The 21,736-nt window shown below is 39.1% G+C and overlaps 1 protein-coding gene and 1 long non-coding RNA gene across 5 annotated transcripts in view; both read right to left on the reverse strand.

Annotated features, from left to right (window-relative positions):
* CCNT2 (cyclin T2) overlaps nucleotides 1-21,275 on the reverse strand; it is a 28,609-nt gene extending 7,334 nt beyond the window's left edge. For 2 of the 4 annotated variants that reach the window (XM_062578719.1, XM_062578718.1), the window contains exons 1-7: nucleotides 20,728-21,275; nucleotides 19,937-20,018; nucleotides 11,987-12,115; nucleotides 10,743-10,803; nucleotides 9,382-9,444; nucleotides 3,165-3,210; nucleotides 1,671-1,834 (exon numbers count right to left, since the gene is read on the reverse strand). In XM_062578719.1, coding sequence (XP_062434703.1) covers nucleotides 1,671-1,834; nucleotides 3,165-3,210; nucleotides 9,382-9,444; nucleotides 10,743-10,803; nucleotides 11,987-12,115; nucleotides 19,937-20,018; nucleotides 20,728-21,005 — 823 coding nt within the window. In that variant the 5' untranslated portion in view covers nucleotides 21,006-21,275. Of the gene's footprint in view, nucleotides 1-1,670; nucleotides 1,835-3,164; nucleotides 3,211-5,238; nucleotides 6,161-9,381; nucleotides 9,445-10,742; nucleotides 10,804-11,986; nucleotides 12,116-19,936; nucleotides 20,019-20,727 lie in introns of those variants that run through there. The other 2 variants (XM_062578720.1, XM_062578721.1) reach the window with 2 other exon arrangements.
* LOC134142021 (uncharacterized) lies at nucleotides 15,667-18,979 on the reverse strand. Its single transcript, XR_009958774.1, has 3 exons — nucleotides 17,557-18,979; nucleotides 16,419-16,554; nucleotides 15,667-15,793 (listed from the first exon to the last, which is right to left on the reverse strand). It is a non-coding gene; the product is annotated as an uncharacterized LOC134142021 (long non-coding RNA).
* Nucleotides 21,276-21,736: the final 461 nt, after the last annotated feature.

The following is a 21,736-nucleotide window of genomic DNA, read 5'->3' on the forward strand; positions in this document are numbered from 1 at the left end:
CTGAAAAGCAGGTTGGAATTTAAGAGTTTCTTCATGCATTTGCAAAGTCTGTATTTGTTATACCAAAGATTTCTAGAGGGATCTGTATAAACAACAGCTCCTAAAATAACATATGCCCCATTCTGCATGGGTATTTTTTGTATGAAGTCAAGTCCACTTTAAAGTCTAAATCTCTAAATCACTGTTTCAGTCATTCTGCCTGAGCTTTAGAAGCAACTGAAAACAAAGTTTTCAGGATTCTGAACAAAGTATAAGCCACCACACCTTTTGAGGCACTTAGTTTCAAACAATAAAACTTGTGGTTATTTTGTGCTCACAGCAACATAGTTGGCTGCGTTAGAAACTTGGAGAAGATCCTTGCAATTAGTATGTCCACAAGGCAACCTAGGTCTCTGTGAACTTGTCAGCTGTAAATAAAAATACTTCCCACCAAAATTTACCTTTCCTTATAACCTACGAGTAATTAGGTATAGTCAGAATTAGAATGCAAGAGGAGACCTACTGCAGAAGGTCTAGAAGAACTAGCTTTCTCCAGAGCTCCCTGAGCAAGCTACAGACTAAGCTATTCCCAAGTGCCTGGGCAATTAGTCTGCCCCTAAACCTTCATTACACACAGCAATTCCATAGGACTAAGCAGTGGGCTCCCAGCACGCATCCATGAAGATTAAGTGATGCATACCTTCCAAACACACACAGCCAATAACCAAATGAAAAGGCACAGTGGTGTATGAATCTACAGCTACAACTTTAAGAATCTCACAGACAGAGGCATTTGATCTTGCAACTTCAAGCTCCCTCTGATTCCATGCTTCCCAAGTTTTTCACTTAAAAAAGCTGGCCATTAAGAAATAAAAGCTCAGCGGGAGAGAAAAGCAGGCCACAGGGAACTATGCTGGGTCATATCAAGCCTGAAGGCTTTCACTGCTACTATGAAACAATTTTTTTTTGTTCCAGAACTACAAGCCAAATCCAGCCTATGGATCTGGAAGGACCAGAAATTACCTCTCTTACAGTAGTATAGCTAGGCCATAACTGCAGACCCCACTATAATAAGAACAATTTCTGCCTTGTGGATATTATAGTCCAAGTATAGTAGAATAGGCTAGCACGTGAACAGTGAAAGATAACAAGCAAAGCAGTATCAGTAGAGAAGGTAAAGTGTTTTGTTTAAATGATCTTTAAATGCCTTCCTCTGTGAAAAAAAAAATTTAACAAGAAAAACTTATTCTGCAGGAGTTTGAGGTATCATAAGCTATGCCAAATCATTAACATAGAATTAGCTTTACTATTATGGCAATTTTACATTTAATCTTAAAAACAGTGGTCTCAAACAATGACAGTGAAGCTATAAACTGGGAATAATGAAGCATGTAAAACAATCAGGATTGCATGACTTTGCACAGCTGTATCTCTAGCAGCTGCTTCCCCACTCTGGAAAGCACTGGGAAGGGTCTAACATGTACCTCCAAAAGGTACATGGATGTTGCAGCCCACATGATGAGATAAAAGGGTCTCCAAACTTGTCTTCCTACATTCTCCTCTCTCCTGTACTTTCCCCTCATCTGCCAATCTGTCAGTGAGACTTATTGTGCATAAAGTTATGCTTGAAAAAAGACAGTTATGGCCGCTTAATAAACACTTGAATTAAGATGTAAAACAGCATAACTTACCATCTAGTAATTCTAGAGTGACTGAAGGATCCACATATTCCCACCAATGTTTTCCATCAGTTGATACTGGAATCTCCCAGTTGGACCACTTGCAGGCCAAGTGAATGCACACACATGCTATGACTGTAGGCTTGTACTGAAGACAGAATGTAGTAAGGTGAAGACTGATGCACAAATTTCATAACGAGGAACCAAAGGAAATCAAACATGTAAAACAAAAAACCAAACAAATTGACCATTAACTTACTGAAAAAGATCATTTGTCAAGCAACAGCAATTAAACATTAGCTCACGGAACATTTTTCTGATCAAATTCATAAGATAGCTTATTGCCTTCAGCAAACAAGGGGCAGGGCATTTATCTGGTAGAAAGTTTTAATTTGCTTTTGCTATGGCAAGTGTGATGAACAGGAGAGATATTTATCAGTTATTCTACTACACTTAAGTACTAAAAAGAAAGAGATAATAATATGGTAAGTAAAACACTAGCTACAATAAAAACATACAGCTCATTATGCAGTTTCTGAATTTAACTATTTGATGTAGGTACCCCAAAGTTCCGTAAAGGCCAAGTGAATTACTCATGCGCTTAGCTTTCACTAGGCCCAAATTTCTAGTATTTGTGAACACAGCTTCAGTTTCCAGCTGGCAGCAGCATAAAGACATTGGTTCATTGCTCTATCACAGCTTTTATTACGAGCTGTTTCAAGGCTAGAGCCCAATCCAGGGACCACCAAAAATGTTTGGAAGAATTCTAGTCAAACATTAGATATTGCTTAAAATCTGGTTACACATAATGTAATCCTAACAAATAAAGCTCGAGATTATTTTGCAAGAAACAAATTCAAGTCATCAAGAAATCAAGACTAAAATCTATTCTCAAATTCCATCTTTCCACAAGAGATTATCTGCACACAATTAATAATCCTCATTTGGAATGCTGTAACTTTAAGTTTATATAAGTTCTTAAATTTTAAAGCTGCACATTAAGATTAAGGAGCTGAGTCTGAAGAGAAGAACACAGAACTACTTCTAGTCTATCTGAAAAAAAAATATGCTAGTTCAAAAGATCTTAGGCCCACTACAGTTTTATAAATTAAGACTGGATCAATATATTTAAAATTAAGAGAAAACTGCCATTAACTACAAGTGTAAACTAAAAATAGTTTTGTACTTACCAAGATGCTCGAATTTCTAGGTTAAGTTTAGCTCTTTGTAATCTTTAGCTGCTATTCAGGCTACCAATTTTAGACTTATGCACTCACAATCGAGAAAATGTCATCAGAAAGCACCACTACACTTCTCATTGTGCATTTAACCCCTTTGTGCCATAAGGCCCTTGTACAATACACCGCACTGCAAACAGAAAGGTACCACCACTGTAGATGGCCCAGTCTCCTGTTGCAACAAGGGTAAGACACATGTAGGGGGCCCTGCAGTAAAGGAAGCTATAGTGTGCTACAACAGTGCAACAAAGAGGTTCAGGATAACAACCTGTTGGTAGCCATGAAATAGGATGTCTGTGCCAAATCCTTGCTTGCTGTAAGAAAAGAGAAATAGAGAGATTAACTATCCACACTAACTTGTCAGATTCGTTCCAAAATGAAAGCAGTTTTACCTTCCAAAAGCACCATTTGATAGTTCCACAGACCTGATTGTAATTTAACTAACTAGCCTTTAAAAAAACCTTTTTGGAGATGCAGAAGAGCCCTCTACCTTCAGTAACCGGAGGTGGGCCAGTCACGCAGTTCCTTGCCCCCCCCCCCCCCCGAACAGAGTCTCCCTTTTGTTTATCTGCCCCTCAAAGACCACTCTTTTTTTTACAAATACCTGTTTCCTCACCCTCATTTACAGATCATCCCCTGGCATAACCTTGCCTGTGGACTTCAGGAAGGCAATCAATAAAACTCAATTCATACTAGCGTGCAAATTCTGTTCTCAGAGAAGAGCGTGACAGGACAGATGGAGGAAAAAAATTAGCCACACATCTCCCCCAAAGCCCCCAAACCAGTGAGATTCCAAGCTAGATGGCCTAAAAATTAGACTAACTTGGTACAAATTTGCTCTCTCTAATCAGAAGTGTAATACTGTAATACTTTGTTCCACATTTTTGCCAAACCTATGTCAAAGCTTCTGATGTCAAGCAATAAACTCAATATTAATTATAGTCAGGAAAACGAAATCAAGACTGCAGCATACCAGAAATGAAAAGCTAATGACTTAGACTGTTAGAGTCATCTAGCACTGACCCTTACTATTGAAACCCCCGTGCTCCTCACTCAAATGAAAGAGCTTCCTGTACAGTGTATACTATGGAATGGCTGGGCACAATGGATTTAACTGAAGACTGACTGAGCAGAGTTCACCGAGTTCCTACTTTCACACTACATCACCTGAAACCTGCAGAAAGTGTATTGTTGAATTCTATGTCAAAGGGAATATTGTCACAAACCTTTATTTTAAAAATGATCTTTTTGTAACATATGAGAAAGACTGCAATGGCTTTTAAAATTTATTTATTTTTTTTAAAAAAAATGGTAAATGTGGTTTAATTCCACTTATGATCGCCAAAGAGTATGAACCAGGCTTGTCTTCCTGCTACCCAGCTGAGCAGTGCCATAATCTGAAAAGAATATGGAAGTAGCAAGGTAACAGGATCCATTCTCACACATAAATTCTGCCAGCCCATAATAATTTCAAAGTGAATTGTCAATGTGACAGTGCTAAATTTGGTTTGCAAACCATAATGGTAGCTGTATGCCAGATAAATATGGAGTTTAACTTTTTCTCCCTCTCTCCCATCAAAAAATGTAAGGCAGTATTACTTAAATGAAATTAGATTACAACAAAACAAATGAAAAAACAAAATAGTTGAACAAGGCTGAAATTGAGGTCTTGCTCTTCAGTTTTCATCAAAATAATACAATAAAGGATCTTCAATGGTTTCTATATTCTGTAAAGTTATAAGACATTTGAATTACGGGACCAAGAAATCTCCCTACTCTCATTGAAGCATTACTTTTGAACAGGGAAGAAAAGGAGACACCGAAAAACTTCTAGCTACTGTTAGCTTGAAAGTAAAGTAAATCAAAACACGTACCTGGAAGAAAAGAATCACATCATAGCCTCATATTTTAGCATCAGTAAAAAATTATGATAAATACCTTATCTATACTACAAACAGTATCATACTGTTTCAAGGTATTTACAACTAAACAATCAAAGCTGCCAAAACCAGCAAGAATTTCAGCTCACAACTAACGGTTATGTCAACACAAGGGACAACTTAAAACAACTGTCCCAAACTTCTCTTACATTTAGGACAGCTTTGGTTTAGTAGACTCAATCCACTAAAAGTAATCAATTTTTGTTCTTTCAGGATTTATTTTGTTGTGTTTTTTCCTCTAGAGCAAAGTAGTGGAAAGTTTATCTACAAAATAAAAAATCCTCAAAGTACAGAGCAGAGCTCAATCATCACAACTCTCAAGTCGTATGGCAGATGACTGCAACTTCAGCCACAAATAATCAGCTTTATATTTTATAATTCAGGAGAGATTTAAAAACCCACCCTGACTCACTGTTGCAGAAGCAACCATAAGGCAGGTAGGTGCTGGATTACTAAAGCAGTAATCAAGACTTTGAAACAGGATTTGCTATATCTGTTACACCTTCCAGAACACTTATGTCTCCATGAAATTCCTGCCAAGAAACCAAAATCCTTATACTGGACGTCGCCGCACAGTTCAACTGATGCGATTCCAAGAGATTCCAAGTCTTTTCTTCAACACTAGGTTATCTTAGATCTTGAGATAATCATCAAGATACCACAATAGCCAAGGCGTCCTAAGGAGAGTAGTAGCTGGCTATGACTAGTACCTTGAGAACAAAAGTAACCAACCCCTGGAAAGGGCAGAATGCAGGTAAGCCCGTGGACACCAGAAGACAGAAATCCTGCTGAAATGCTTCTGTGCAAAAGGAAAAATGCTGCAGGTTCTGGACTTCTATTGTATCTGGGAAGGACTGAACGGGGTCAGAGTGTGGAAATTCAAATCTGAGTAGTCTTGGCAACTTAATGTTCTTGAAAGCATTTACACTTTGGAAATAGGCCTGTAAAAACCAGAGGTGGAACTTCAGAACGCGAAGGCCTCACGTAGCAGTGCTAGAGTACAGCTGGTGTTCAAGATCCCACACTGTTAGTGTCCTAAGATTTAAATTTTCCTGATTAGAATACCCTCTGAAAAAAAAGCAGATTCACTCAGATTCATCTCCTCCTTTGCAGACTTTGTCTTTCTCAGCCTGATTTAACCCATGGTAGCAGTTCACACAGATACTATGGTGTGTTTGTAGAATTTGACAGTGCAATTTCCACAAAAGATTAATAAGGATCATGGACATTCAAGACATCTGATAACCTGCAGAGTAGCCAAAGCAATCCTATAAATCCTTGGAATCCAATGTGCAGTTCCAAAAGGAGGCTGTGTACCACCACAGAAAAAAGAATGACTGAAGACTTCCCAAGATGACGATAAGGATACATAGTCCTCTTGCTTCAAGTTCCACCAGAAGCAGGCTGAGAACAGACTGATTTTGCACCAGAACTTAGGAGGACTTTGTAACGGTCTCAGCACCAGGGCATGCTCACTGCTGAACATTCAAGCCAATAAAATAGTCTGATACCAGGAACAGCTTTTTTTCCCTTCAGCACTGGAGTATCCTTGGAATGGGCACTGAAGTTTGGTGACAGGCTTTTACAGATCCACTGCCTCCAGATTCCTTAGAGGACCTGTGGGATCCTAAGCAATGGTGGTCCTGTCTCCTCTTCTCAGTCTCTGGACACTGAGGAAGAATGGTGCAGAAAAAAGACTCAGCCCACACCATGCTCCTTGTCTGCTAAACTGACCAAACTGTAAAGATGGAACAATTTCATGAACCTGTGAATCTCTGAAAACCAGAAGGAATAGTTAGATACCTTATGCCTGAATTTCACAAGTCATTATATATCTACCCAGTCACCCTTTATCTGCAATAATCTGCATTGTCTAATACTTCTTTCAAAGGCTTTTGATCTTAGTTGGCACAGAGATGAAGAATTCAACTTTTTCTTTAGTAGTATGTTGAAGAAGATTATGCTTATTTGCACCAGTTCCCACTTATTAATTCATCTTCAGTTTCCAGCAATCAATTCTGGTATGCCTCTACTAGGTTAGAGGATCTTCTGAAAGAAAGGACTTTGCTGAAACTTTGAACCTCATCAACATAGTCCGATTAAAAAAAAATAGTAATTTTTTTTGAGGAGCAGCTTCAGGTTTAATACAGGTAACAGTGAGAGCATAAAGTGCACCACCCTGGATGCAAGACAACAAAAAGCGATACAGGGAATCAGCCATCCTCTTTGTCACTTAATGAAGTTCAGCCAGCACAAGTTTGAGGAACCAGGGCTTATTCTCACCACATGGCAATTCCCAGTGCTCACATGCCAAGCTAAAAGCTCCCTTAAGTACAGTTGCATACCACAGCTAACTTTGTAGCCTCTTTTTTGATACTTAAACACTCAGCCACATCATCTCCCTCCCTTCCCCCACCAAACATACAGGTTTTAATCACAGTAGTTTTAGATGTTAGTCACCCTTTATAAAAGGGAGATCTCATTGCCTTCTGAAATGTTTCTTTGTGTCCAAGAAGACATTTTATCCGAATAAAGTAACCTTGCGTTTCTTCAACTGCAGTCACCCAGCCTCTTTAGCTCTAAACACTTAAGAGTGACAACAGTTTCAGATTTATGTTAAAAGCTTTGAAACCGGTATCTAAATGTAGTACTTATTCACATTAAAACAACACTATCCAAGATGTAAACATAAGGAGATAGAGAATTAAAAAAAAAAATTACATCGTAGTATCTTTGAAGATACATCACTATGCTCAACTCCATCTCTTTATTTGCTCAATACAGACTACTTTAACCCCATGGCAGTTATGTCCCAGTTACTCCAGTGCATGCATGACTACATGCCCAATGTATTTAAAAATAAAATCAATAAATTATTGTGTTTTCAAGTCCTGTGCAGCCTTAAGAGAGGGATATGCTGACAAAAAGTGCATTTTCTCTACACATTACAATGCTTGTAAACCTACTGACAGAGCAGGCAAGCTCCAGCTGCATTAAATTCACTTTACACCTGTTCTTGAGGTATATGGATTTTCAGCCCTCACTGGAATCTTCATACTTCAGACTTGATATAATTTTGGATTTTAAGTATTTGTTATACTGCACTGATGTTAAACACTAGCTTTAAAATGTTGAATTAAAAAAGGTATCATGCACCTTCAATATATGAACTTTGTTACTACGCAAAAATAACAAGAAAAAGAACACAGGAAAAAGCTGAACTATTAGAGCAGTACCTACTCCTGACTAAAGAGAATAAAGTTAATGTAGCCATAAAGCTACTTTTTATGTACCAGTACATAAAAAGTACTACTACATATGTACCAGTTTTACTTTGCATTAAATTCTAAGGGTACAAATTTACATTATAATCAGAATGCAGGCTGAACTGGCAGCCCTGTTTTTTCCGGAAAACTGCAATCCATTTTCAAATTTCCTATTGTATTGAGAGATGAAACACAGACGAACACATGACATTTTACATCAGTATGCTACATTAAAGTGAGAAAGGAGAGATGCTCTTCTTTCAGAGAACAGCTTTAATAGTGTAGTTAGTATGAAGCAGATATAATTAGCATGATTAGGTGCACCTAACTTTCCTATATTTTATATAGGAAAAAAAATCTCTTATGAAGTACTTTATTTTGCTTATTTAGCTCCAACAGTAACTAATGACTAACAAATACTGACTAATCATTTCCAAAAACTTTTTAGTTATGGAATGTTATTAAAGTGAAAAACTTATTTTAGGTGCTTTTACAACCAATTCCTAGTTTTTCCATCCCCATCTTACAAAAGTAAGAGGATTTTTCTTAAAGCTTCAGAAGGAAACTGATTTAAGAATTAAAAAGGGTGGACCAAAATCCAAAAAATAGAAAAAAAACCAAAATAGATTTCCAGCCAGAGTCATACTAATGAACTGCATATTGGTTAGAGGATATGAGTATTCAACAAAACATTTGGGGTTTTTTGCTATCATCCAATCAAAATAAGAGCTCCCAGGTCCAGATAAAGTATTACACATCTTGAAGTATTTGCATATGATAGCAGACCTGCTGTGTGCTCTCTATATCCTGCATTTCACTACCTAAAAAGATTTACTAAGGTGGAAGGCTAGTATAAGCCACCAATCAACCTGCAGACTAAACTTCCTTACTCAGTGGTACCTCTTCAGAATGAAGATAATCAACCTTGAATGGTATGGAGAAGCTGGCTGTTTAGTTTTCAACCACTAACTGCTGCTGTGATTTTGGAGAAAACATGGAACAGATATTAGTCAAGCAAAGCTAATAAGCAAGCAAAAAAATCCCCAAAACAAAAAAGCTTGCAAAGGACAAAGAACTGGACTCTTCAGACTAAAGTTTAAGATCAAGTTTTCAGCAATTAGACAGATTTAACACACTCTTTGGATATATATAGTTAGGGAAGAAAGTGCATCTGTGCTGTTTACTCATGGAAGAAAATCATATTAGCCAAATAACATCACCATTAAATTTTTCTGGAAGAGAAAAAAAGGGCTTAAAGAAGGGCTTAAAAGTCACTGACCTCTCACTAATTGCGTACATTTCACAACATCTGTGTGCGGATGCTCAATGGTAATCTCAAAACCTGAAGAGTTAAGAATATGTTTTAGAACTCTAATAAAAAAAAAAAAAAAAAAAAAAAAAAAAAAAAAACTTTCCTTCCTACAGACCTAACACTTGCAAAATCTTTGTACTGTGGATTAAGTAATAGTACTTAACTGCCTTTTATTCAGCACTTTTTCATTTTTTTGGACAATAAAAGATATTGAACAATAAAAGCCACTTCAAGACCCACTTTGTAAAATGCCCCGGCGTATTCTGAAGTTCAATGTATCTATGAAGAAAAATTATTGTGTTTTTAAAAACGGAACAAATCTGAATAGTTTCTGATACTTTAAGTCAATACAAGATACATTATATATGCACTGAAATGGGTGCATTTTTGTTTTCTCCAATCATTTCCGGGACTCAAAGACACTGCATCTATGCAACTGCAAATTAAGTCAATTTGTAGGTCAGTCGCTTCAGATCCCTTCCTTTGTTTACACAGCTATTAAAAATTAGGCCACCACTGTTCTCTTTCTCAAGCAATTTATTCCAAATAGTATTTAAGAATATCTGAGTAAGTCAGTGTTCTCAGGCCTGCTAGCTAAATTGTCTTTCTTCATGTTACTTTGAAGCCAGAATAGTTTGTTATCAGAACATTGTATTTCAAATTTTGGAATTAACTGAACAAATTAAATGGTTATGCTAAAATTTGTAATATTCAGAGGCAGTAATCCTCATTAGTTACATACTATTCTTACATTGAAAGGCAGAGCAGATGAGCATTTTGTGTAAGACTTTTCGCAAAATGCTTCAGAATATAGAGCTCTGCTACTATAACACGCTGCCTTATGTAAAGAAATATTAGTGTTGCTACAGGCCTGTAGCAATTACCCGGATTAGAATAGAGTATGAAAGCAACGGAACCCAAAGATTTAAAAATAACTGAACAACAAAAAGGGGAAACATATGAACTAGGCTTAAAAAAGTTTCACATAACATTGGCATTTTCTCTTCCTTAAGTGAAGCCCACAGCAACTCTATATAAACAAAGATACTTATCTGAATGTCTTTGGTATTTTGAAGTAAAACCTATTTGGAAGAGCACATATTTCTACTTCAAACTGTCAGAAACCTGTTTCATAAATATTTTTTCCCCATTTCTCCAAAGTGAACGCAACAGCAACTGTCAATGTGAAACTAAACTCACAGGTCAGAAGTTGTACACAAAGAACAGTAAAATTTGAGCATACAGTGTATCAGAATACCCAGGTGCTGGACTCCCAATACTGATCTATGGGAAGCTGACTGCACAGAAGACATTTAGAAAAAACATACCTAAAGTTTGAAGCATTATTGTTTCAAGTATAACCAGCTCTTGGGCTTGCTGAAGGTACGCCTGAAACAAATTAACAAGCAAGTCAAGACTTCAGTATCTATCGTCTCAAAATTTCAATCATGCAATTTCTATCTGAGTATTGGTAACATCAGCACAAATTACAACCACACTCCATGCCAATTAGTACTGACAATTCAAGAATGCTTCACTGTACTTATATATTTTATATATACACACACATATATATAATTTTGAATAAGTGTTACTGCGAATTCAGTTATACCAGCCCAACCATCTTTGAAAATCAGATTTATTTAATCTGGATCTGATATAATCTAGTCCAGCAAAGCACTTCTGTGAGAAGCTGGGGGATGCTATAAGCATTAGGAAGCTTTGCCTGTGCAAATCAAGTCATTTATCTCTGTGAGATTGTATGTTCTACAAATCATTTAGAACACAGCCACAGACACCCAGTTTGCTTTTGTAAAACTGGCTTATGCCTGTGGGCTCAAACTCCTATATATACACAAATGTATGCTGGTGGTAATATATGCTGGACATCTGTACGCAGCATTCCTTTAACTGGAAGCCTAGCAGAGGCGCTCAAATAGTTCTACATGTCAGTCCAGGTCCAGCAGGGTATAACCCGCTCAGCCTGACCTTCAAGCAGAACAACACTGGTACATCTCCACCACACTTTCTAACATGTTTGGCTTCAGGTCATCTTGGGAAGGGAAATAGGAAAAGGTAATGGAGAACCATAAAGCAAGTGGAAACAGTACAAACTTTGCCACACAAAAGCATGAAAACATATAGCAGAGACACAGAGCAGCTCACAACTGTATGGCATCCCTGAAAACAGGATGCATACATGGCACACAGCAAGCTTCTGGTTGAGAAATATGAAGTATTCCGAATTCTTCTGTACACTGAACCTGGCACTTACAGAACCATGCATGAGACTTCTCCTTATTTACCACCTAGTCTTTAAACTATACATGTGGAAGTCTTAAAAATAACGCAAGTTTAAGATATAGCAATTTCCCTTCAAGTGCTGTTAACACAAATATTTAAGTCCTTCATTAGCTATATTAAGTACTACAAAGGATTTGAATGGTTTAAGAACAAAGTCTTTTTCTAGTTTGTAGACAGGAATAGCACAAGACAGTATAACTGCTCATTAGATGAAATGTCATCTTTAGCTTCAATTCCAACTATCTTTAAAAACATGACTTTCACCTACATCACACTTTGTATCCAGTTGCGGCTCTTGAGGATGAAGACAGGCATGTGCTACTTTAATAACGTGTTCGAGTTTCCGCGGCTGTTCTTCCACTTTTGCAGCTAAGAACAATGCCGTAGGAGATATTATCTGAAGAAGAGAAACATGTATACATACATATATATATATATATACACACACACACAAAATCTTACAAGTAGGAATTTCTATGGAGAATGTGAATTGGTAATTAGAATTAAGCAGTTGAGCTTTTTTTTTTTTTTTTTTAAAAAAACAGTTCTGAATTCATGCAAGACAATGTAAAAATGACTACTCAAGTTTTACTTTAAAATTCATGTGCAGCATGATGGGAAGAAGCAGCATAAATGCTGAACTACACTCATGAGTAAAATGTCTGAGGTAAAACCAATTTTATTGCAATATAAAAAGAATAGACTTGGTCCAGGTGTTTCAGTCACACCAGAACAGGATTTTTCCTGTTTACATATACTTCACATGGAAGTTCATCCAAGTTCTAGCATAGCAGTGAGCCGTTACTCCACCTTTTCAAAGTCAAAACACCTGACGCCAACAAGTTCTGCTGGTGCTTGATTCTCCTAAGAATAAGCAACACTTGCAGAGAACTTGAAGAAAAGCAGCTCGTTGTTAGAAAGTATAAGCACAGCAGTATAACACCACAGCAGAGCCACTGATTTAACAGAGAAACCTACTCCTAGAAACTTTACTACACACCCAGAAGTATCTGGGGAACAAAGCACAAAGATTCTCAAAACACTAGCCCCAATGTTAAAGACTACAAATTAAGTTGAAAGAAAGAGAAAAAATTATAGCACTGTAGGTGCCAAAAGCTGGCAGCAAAGCACAAATAGTTCAACAGAACCTAAGAGTTAACTATGAAGTAAAGTTTTGATGCTTAGTTGTCAGCTAGACAACGACCATGTCTATAAATGCAGCACGGTAAACCGTAACTGACTTACCCGGGTAAGAGCCCTCCTCTTACGCAAAAGCTGCCCATGTCAAACTAGTGTCTACATGAAGATTTCTACTATCATTTTAATTAAACAGATTAAATTGGTTAAAAGTAAGCCAGCAGAAAAAGCTTTTTCAGAGACAGGAATGGCAGCTTGCTGAGTGTTTAATTAAAGCATGTCACAAACAGTGCAGATATCAGATTTCTCATCAATGCCCAGGCAGAACTACTCTGAGTGAACTGAAGCAGCCATGCTTCCCCAAAAAGGCTTTTTTCTTTCTTTTTTTTTCTCTCAGTAAATAATACCACCTTTGTTATGCCAAAGCAAAGCCTCTCCTATAAAAATTCCCAATATATGGAAAACTGCAATGGACTAACTAGTAAGACACACTTAAATGATTACCCATCACATTTCAGAATGTAAAAAGCACTCCCTCAATACTTTCAAGAGCTCCTTAAATCACCTCGAAATGTGCATTTAGATCTTGAGTAAAACTTAAGTTGGCAGACTTGCAAGGAAAACTGCACCCCGGAAAGGTGGTAACCTTTGATGCCTGGAATGTGCCACTAAGCAGCCTAGTATTCTCAGTAAAATCGAATCACAGGGAACAAATTCTTCCGCAGCTGAGACAAAAGAATTACTTTCCTTTTAAATGATTAACAAAACCATGTAACTTAAGACTTCCAAGTAAATGAAATAAAATAATAATAAAAGAAATAGAGGTCAGACGTTGTGAACAAGGCCATATTGATGCTGTCATTTAAGATTCTATCGATTTTCAAGAAGTTCCTAGCCATATTGTTTCAATTAAAGATTTGATATTAAAGAAATTCACTCTGCAAGGGACATATTACTGCTGTTCTTAAAAAAAAAAAAAAAAAAAAAAAAATCTGCCTCACTTAAGCCAGGAGACAAGCACTCAATGTGATAGAAAGACTTTCTGGAGTTCAGAAAGCTACATCAACAGCTATGAGGTGCTGGAAGAGGTACAGTAGCACAGACCTGTATTAGCCAACAAATATTCACCACATAAAGATACCTTATAAAGCAAACAAGCTGTGCTCCGGCCCAATAATGCAAAAAGCAATGCAAACCTCTCCCTGCTACAGTTGTTTTACCCCGCTGAGCCCCACAGAAATCTCTCTCCACTGTGCTTCAGTAATTTAGGGCAGGCAGAACTGAGGAAGATACCTGAGGCCAGCACCTTCTACACCTGAACCAGCTTAAGAGAAAACGAATTACATTCTCAAACATTATTCTGAGCTTCTGGGAAAGCCTGGATTAGCAAAAGACCAAGAAACCAGAGAAACATGAACTATTTAGAGAAGAAAGGAAATTGGGAACAGTTAAGAACCAGAGTTGGTGAGAACAGTTTGATGAGCAACAACTGAAATTATGAGAAATGAGGATACCAGAAACCTGGAACTAGCCCCATTTTTGACTCAGTAGAAGGGATACAAAGAGCAGGTAGAGTGAAAACAGACTAGCACAGTAAGAGCTCCACATGGTGGAGTCGCTGAAGGAAAGCTAACGATGAAGCATATGGAATCAGAAATGGACCGGATGAAGGGAAGGAACTTCAAAAGAAAATAAGTAAAAGATTCTTTTCCACCTCCCCCCAAATCACACAATTTCTTCTGTTTTTTAAGAGGCAATCACAGCAGTGGCTTAGTACTGGGCTGAAGAAAAACCTATCACAGTCATCCTCTACTCAGCTAGCAAAAGTGACTGCAGTGACTGTACTGTGGGCAATGAACGCTTGCTCTCTGCTGCTCCCCTCCTCTCCCACCAGCCCAAATTTACCACCCCTACCAAGTCTCTCACACTTACCCTTAAGTGCCTGCCTTTGGGCCTTTTGATTTTTCTGGCTTCATATATGAATTTAGTTCACACATATCCTAACTCGAGCTCTGTTTTCACAAAGTCTGTAACTATAGTTACGTGCACGTGGAATTTTTGCAGCGCATCTTTGTGAAAAAGACACTTCCAACAATTACCATTATTGAAAATATTTTCATTTCACAGAGACCTGCTTCTTCAACCAAATCACTGATAACTGTGCAATTAACCCATCAGCAGATTCTCACTATTATTCTATGTCTGACTGAAGTTTTAATTCATCCCAGAAAAGCACCTACTTCACCAGGCAGACTTCAAGATCTTTTCAAATCTACTGAAGGGATCAGTTGTGGCCAAGCAGTCTCTATGCCATTCTTGATCTCCAAATCCTTACATATACCAGTTTTGGAGGCTGATAAAAGTCAAGCTGATTAACTGGTAGATTTCTTATGAATCAGTTAAATACACAAACCACAATTACCTATTATCTTCAGAAACAACTGTTGGCGTCTACTCACAATTTCAGGTCCTTGTCTTGTCTAGAACTAGAATTCCTTTATCTAGTTTGAAGTAGGTTAGTATTTTGGCCTCCCTTGATGTTTATTTAGGAAAAGAGATATACTAGTAAAATTTCAGACTTTGCATGCATATAGTTGTCAGTGAAAAACACATAAAGTGTATAACTTGAAAGTTACTCATTAAAGCTTTCATTCATTTCTACTTCTCAAAAATAGCATCAACATGATTCTGGCAAAAAACAAAGCAAAGTAGAATGAAAAAGCAAAATTAAAGACACAGACTAGACAAAGTTGTAAGCTTCTTTTATATTAACATCTTCATTTGACATAAAACAAATGAAACAATTTAAAGTAGTTATCTACAGAGCACCCAAAATATTCTTCAAGAAAACTGAGAAATATCTTCAGAAGAACACACGTGATTTATGAACTTAAATCCCATTTTCCTATTAGCTGAGAATCTCAGAAAACAAGTCCCACTGAAATAAAGAAAAAAAAATCAAAACATATGAGTATTACTATGACAGTCCAAGGACATCATACAGCAAGTTTTATAGATAGAAACAGCACAAGTCCTATTTTTCATGAAAAACACAAAACATCCTGTAAAAAGTTTTGATACATGGAAGACATTTGGAATTATCTTAGAATCCATCTGCAGTATACATCATCTTTTTCTAAGAATAGCCTTCTCCCTCTTAATGCTAATATTAGTTTGTTATTACACTCGATATAAGGTAACTTACTAATGTAAAGTAAGGAAAATCTATGATAGTTTTTTTCCTTCTTTTCTTTTTCTTTCTTTCTTTCAAGTTTTAACACTAATAGTTATATGTAGGTTTTTTTTTTTTTTTAACAGCAGTTTACTCCGCAAAAAACAGTAAATATGTTGAATTGTAAGATTAACAACAGAACTCAAATGGCCAAAATAGCAGCTCTGAAGTCTGATGCATATTACAACAGCTTTGAGAACTTGAACAACAAGGAAGCTCAACTCTTTAAAGTGTAATTTGGATGGGGTGCAAGGGACAGGAAGGTAATGCAGATGAAGAGGGAAACAAGCACCCCCCCAGCCACACCCACCCACCCACCTCACTCACCTACCTTGCACTTCAGGAAAAAATTCCTCCTGCAGCCTCTCTTTAGGCACTTTACTAAGTTCCACTGCATGTCACACAAATAATACTTAACATCATCAAGTATATTTTCAACTGGTTGTTTGGTATTCCACACAGCAACTCTAAGGATTAAATTTAAAAGTACCATTTGGACGCCTTTCCTCTCATTTTCAATGTATCAAGGACTTTTCCCCCGCTCTACTTCTTCAAATCACATTTTATTGATGAACAAGCTTCTAAAGAAATTGTATTTTCTTTTTTTATATAATAATACCAGACCACTAAATGCTATGGATGCATTATCTCCAGAAAAATTTTAAGTTTTTGAGATATTTCAAAGTATCACTGTGACATTCAGGCTAGTACTTCTATAAAAAGCGCACAGTTCTTATCCCTGTCAAATATTAGCACTGATTAACGTTATAGTTGGCAAACCAAAGTTACTATGTCCTGGTAAACAATAATATAGAAAAAAAAATGCGTACTACTACTGAGGAGATTCATACTAGTCACTAACATACAATTTACATGGCTAGAGAAGATCAGTAGATTGGGCATCAATTATGTTACCTGGTTTAAGCAAGCTGACATCGTTTTACTGAAGAAAAGCAATTGTGCAAGGTCTTAATCTGTTCCAATTGCAAAAATAGAATAGCTAACACGTTCTTCTTTGCAACAAGTAGTATCTTGTGGCTAATCTACAGTAATTCAAAAGTGACTTGCTAGCCTACAGTAACATAGTAAGCATGTGGATATTTGGTCATCAGAATCATAAATTAATACATTCAAAATGCAACTCATTGCCACCCATGTAGCCCAACAGCTTGGAAGTATTGTTGTAAATTCCATTCCGTATTCACAGTTTATTTGTCTTGAAAGCCTATAAAATTGATTACCAGTAGCTTATCATATGGAGGGGAAAAAAAACCCCCACAGAATTAAGACAACAGCTACTCACTGAATCAGCTTCCACTAGAAGACCTGTTTATTAATAACAACAACAAAGTGGATGTGACTTATATGATGACCTACAGGCATATTTGCATGTTTGCAAATATTGGCACCCAACAATTATACATGAAGATAAATATGTGTTTATTAGTTCACTAAAAATATTAACCTACCCATAAAAAGCAGGAAAATGGAGGCCAGATTTTTTCAGCTGGAGATCATAACTCAAGGTATTCTGACTAACAGCCAGGCAATTTTCTATCCCAAGTCTTCAGATTCCTTCTTTTCATAGATAAACATCAATATACACACAGAGAAATGTTAAAAACATACCCCATGTACTGTAGAAACTTTTAGCTACGTCTGTTTCAAAACTGCCAATATCTTATTATTTAACTTCTAAGGATTCATTTCTTCTTGTAACAGATGAATATTATTACATTTTTCCACTTCCAACTATCTGGAGACTTGATATTAAGTGTTTATTACAGCCCTTGGCTTTGCTTTCTCTACAGAAAACCTGCCAGATGGTTTGGGAATAAGAATTTAAGTGACTCACATTCACTTGGAGACCACCCCTTTCACTCTAAAAGAATAGAAAAAAAAGCAAGGCAATGCCTTTGCCCATTCATCAGAGCACACATAAATCTACTGCTCAGCCTTATAGTCATTAAGAACTACAGCAAGTTATTCAGCAGGAATCAATTTTACTGAGCACTACCTTTCACTGTACTTGTTTTTGTCCCTTATTTGAATAACATAAATTAGAAAATTTATCTAACATTTTTTCCTGTAGTAGCTGCAGTCTTCATGGCATTCAGCCACTGAATAACTTGTGAAATTCAAGATTCACAGACATAACTTAAGGCTTAGTCTTCATAGCAAGGGTACTAGATAACTAAATACCACTGCATTACCAGTTCCAAGTGAGCTGCACTTTCTAGCATTCAGTGAAAACCAGAACACAGCAGCTAAAGCTTCCTGCAACCAACCTAAATCTATCCTTGATAGCAGGTAGAATATGAGCACTAATCTAGTGGATGATGTATCACAAACAAGTCTGGGATATGGTAGCACTACACAGAGTAACTTCTCCATTCCAGACAACTCTGCCCACTATACACATTCCATAAACCATCCATAAAGAGCCATAGAAAACTTTGGATGTCTCACCAGCTCCTCTTCCATTGGCCACAGGTTACTGCTAGACTGGCAGAACTACAAAATTGTTTTAGGAAAGCAGATCTTGATTTAGGTGTAGTTCAGGTCAATACATAACCCTATGTCACTGGATAAACAAAACCTGTGTTAAGCACTTCTTCCATTCCAAGCGTTTCATGCTGATGTATGCTCACCTCATTTGTACTTAGCTTTTAATATACAGTGAACTGTAACACTGAAGTTTTGGTAACAAGTTCACTGCAAGTTTGAATTTATTTTGCACAAAAATAATTAAGTACAGTTCTGAAGCGTGTCTGCAAACTAAGGCCTATTTGGTGTTTATCACACAAGAAATAAAATGCCTATTTGCTCAGCCAACAATGATGAAAAACTCGTCACCAGAGAAGAGCTGGTTAACGCGTAACTCACTGCAATCACTACATACCTAGATTTCAGACAGTACAAGGCTCTGCCCTTTGACAGACCAGTACCTATCTCCAGTCTAGATCATAATCATCTTTCACAGTAGTCTTAATTTGTTTCTTGTATCATAAGAAGTCACCATGTGAGAATATTCATCCTCAGCAATATACCACCACTACCATTAACTATTCTTTGCAAAGGTAATAATAAAAAAGTATGTATTTTTACACAAGAATACCTAAAATATTACACTAGTGTTCTTCTGACCATTGCATCCAATACCCTGAAAGTAAAAAAAAGATTTAAAGTTTTCAAGCTGGTACTCCAATTCTACACTTGTTACAAAGTCATTCAATTACAAATAGTACTTTTACTAGAAAATTCAGTTCTTCATAAAGCACTCAGTATTCAGATTCAGCACATTCATTAGTTGAAACAGGAGAGCCAGCATTTTCTCATCAGATCAAATTTAAAGTCTTTTTGTCTAACTCAACTTACCTTCAAGTTGGCTAAGACAAGAGTAGTTAAATTAATTTATAGACTTTTAAGAGCAAATACATATGTATACGCACATATAATCATGTAACAATTATGTGAGACATGCCATGCTAGCACAACCACTGATTTCATTAACAGTATTTGATCCTTTGTGCTAAACTTCCAAACTATAGCATGTAAACGCTAGCCAGCTGCTAAGAAGCTAAATGCACTCTCCATGCATCTAAAACATGCTTACTGAGGGGTGCTTATGATTTTATTTCTATGGCAGAAGATAAAATCTGATTACTATGAGTTAAAATAATTCCAAGTTGAATTGAAAATATCACTATTGCTTCTTAGTGGCTGAAAAGAAGCTGAAATTCACATAAACACACTAAACTTCACAATCTAGCAACAGGCTATAACACTTGTCACTTACACTGCCATAGTGCCATAGTGTATTATTACTGCATATCAAATGATACTTACATTTCGATTAAATTTTGTGAAGGAATGATGCATATAAAACCTGTGCATGTAAACAATTGCAGTATTTATCGTAAGCTGAGATCTGAAAGATTAAATTAAGGAAACACTACATATTAAGAAAATAGTTTATAAGAACTGAAAGCAATGTACTTCCCATGTCAATCATTACTTTCAATATATTGCTGTCTTCAGCTGAAAAAGAATTAATGGTGTGACCCTTTAGGGGAACTTGACTGGTATCAACAGACTTTTTCACTTCCTTCATATGGAGAGTCTCACACCAGACTAACCGCATCTCATTCATTAGGAAAAAACCTCTCCATTGACGGCACAGACTCGAGTACTGTCTAAAATATTTTTGTTTTGCTCTAGTTTTAGTATTTCCTAAGTAGTTTTGAGGCCTCAGTTTTACTTACTCTGGCTTGTGGCTTTATAATTTAGCGAGTGGCGAAGGTGCCCACTGCAGGGAAAACGAGGGTCCGCGAACAGCTACGAGCGACTCCACACGCGTCTGAAAACGCGCATCGCCAAAAAGCCGGGGCAGGGCCCCGGGCGCCCCTCGGGCTCAGGCCGAGCCGGGCAGCCCCGCGCCGCCGGGCGCGCTGACAAAGGACGCGGGCAGGGGGCTCCCCCCGCCCCTCCGCGCCCCCCGCTCGCGGGCCGCGGCCCCTTCCCCGGGGGCGGGAAAGCGCCCGGGGGGACGGGAAGGGGCCCCGGCGCCCCGCGGGTGACGCCACCGCCGCCCGGCCCGGCCCGGCCCTTCCCGCCCGGCCCAGGCCCCGCTCGGATACACGTTGAGGCGCTGGCCCATGTCTTGGATGAGGTTGGCCGCCTGCTGCCGGTACGAGAGCTCCTTGTCGGCCTCCACGCCGCAGCGGCGGGACGGCGTGTTCTCCAGCTGCTCGCGGCTGAAGAACCAGCGCGACGCCGTCGAGCCGCCGCCGCCGCCCCGCGCCGAGGAGCCCGCGCCGCAGCCCGCCGCCGCCGCCATGACACTTCCTCCCCCTCCTCCTTCGGCCCCGCCCGCCGCCGCCGCCGCCGCGCCCGGCCCCTCCCCGCCGCGCTCCATCGCCGCTCTCGCGAGAGGAGGCGGTGGAGCGCCACGGCGCGGCCCCGGCCTATCCGCCTGAAACCATAGAGTCTCCCGGCAGCAAAACAAGAGCGCCGCATGGGCAGGTGGGTCACGTGGCCTACAAGGCCGCCGCGGGCGGCCATCACTCTCTAGGCACCGCGCAGAGGCACGTGACGCAGGGAGGAGGGGGAGGAGGCCGCCACAGAAATAGCGGCGGCCATAACAACTACGCAACGCGCGTCCGGCGGCGCTGCCAGCTGCGCTAGAAGGGCCCTTCTCCAGAATACGGAAATGACGCATCGCGGCCGCTCTTCATTGGCTGGCCGCCGGCGCTGATTGGCTGCGGCGCGGCGGGCCGGTGGCGCGGCGGGGATAAGCGGTGGCCTCGTGGGCGGCGCCCGCCGCTGCGCGGGGCGGTTGGCATTAGCCGTTGGGCGGCTGCGCGCGCCCCGCGGGGCGGTGTCGCGGGCGCGCCCGGTTCGGAACGGGGCGAGCGGCCCGAATGCCGTACTGCGAAAAGCGATGAGGGAGCCGGGCGGGGCGGGGTGGTTCTGCCGGCAGGGGCGGCTCCTCCGCTGCGAGTCCGGCCCGGCGGGCGCTAACGGGGCGGTTACGGCCGCAGACCTGTACCAGCGCGCGGCTGGGAAACACATCACTGACCTGCACCCAAATTCGCTCTTTCTAGAAACTTTAAATTCCATAGTCTTTCCGAGGGGCTGCCGCTGACT

The sequence above is a fragment of the Rhea pennata genome, chromosome 6, assembly GCF_028389875.1.
Source record: "Rhea pennata isolate bPtePen1 chromosome 6, bPtePen1.pri, whole genome shotgun sequence".
Lineage (NCBI taxonomy): Eukaryota > Metazoa > Chordata > Aves > Rheiformes > Rheidae > Rhea > Rhea pennata.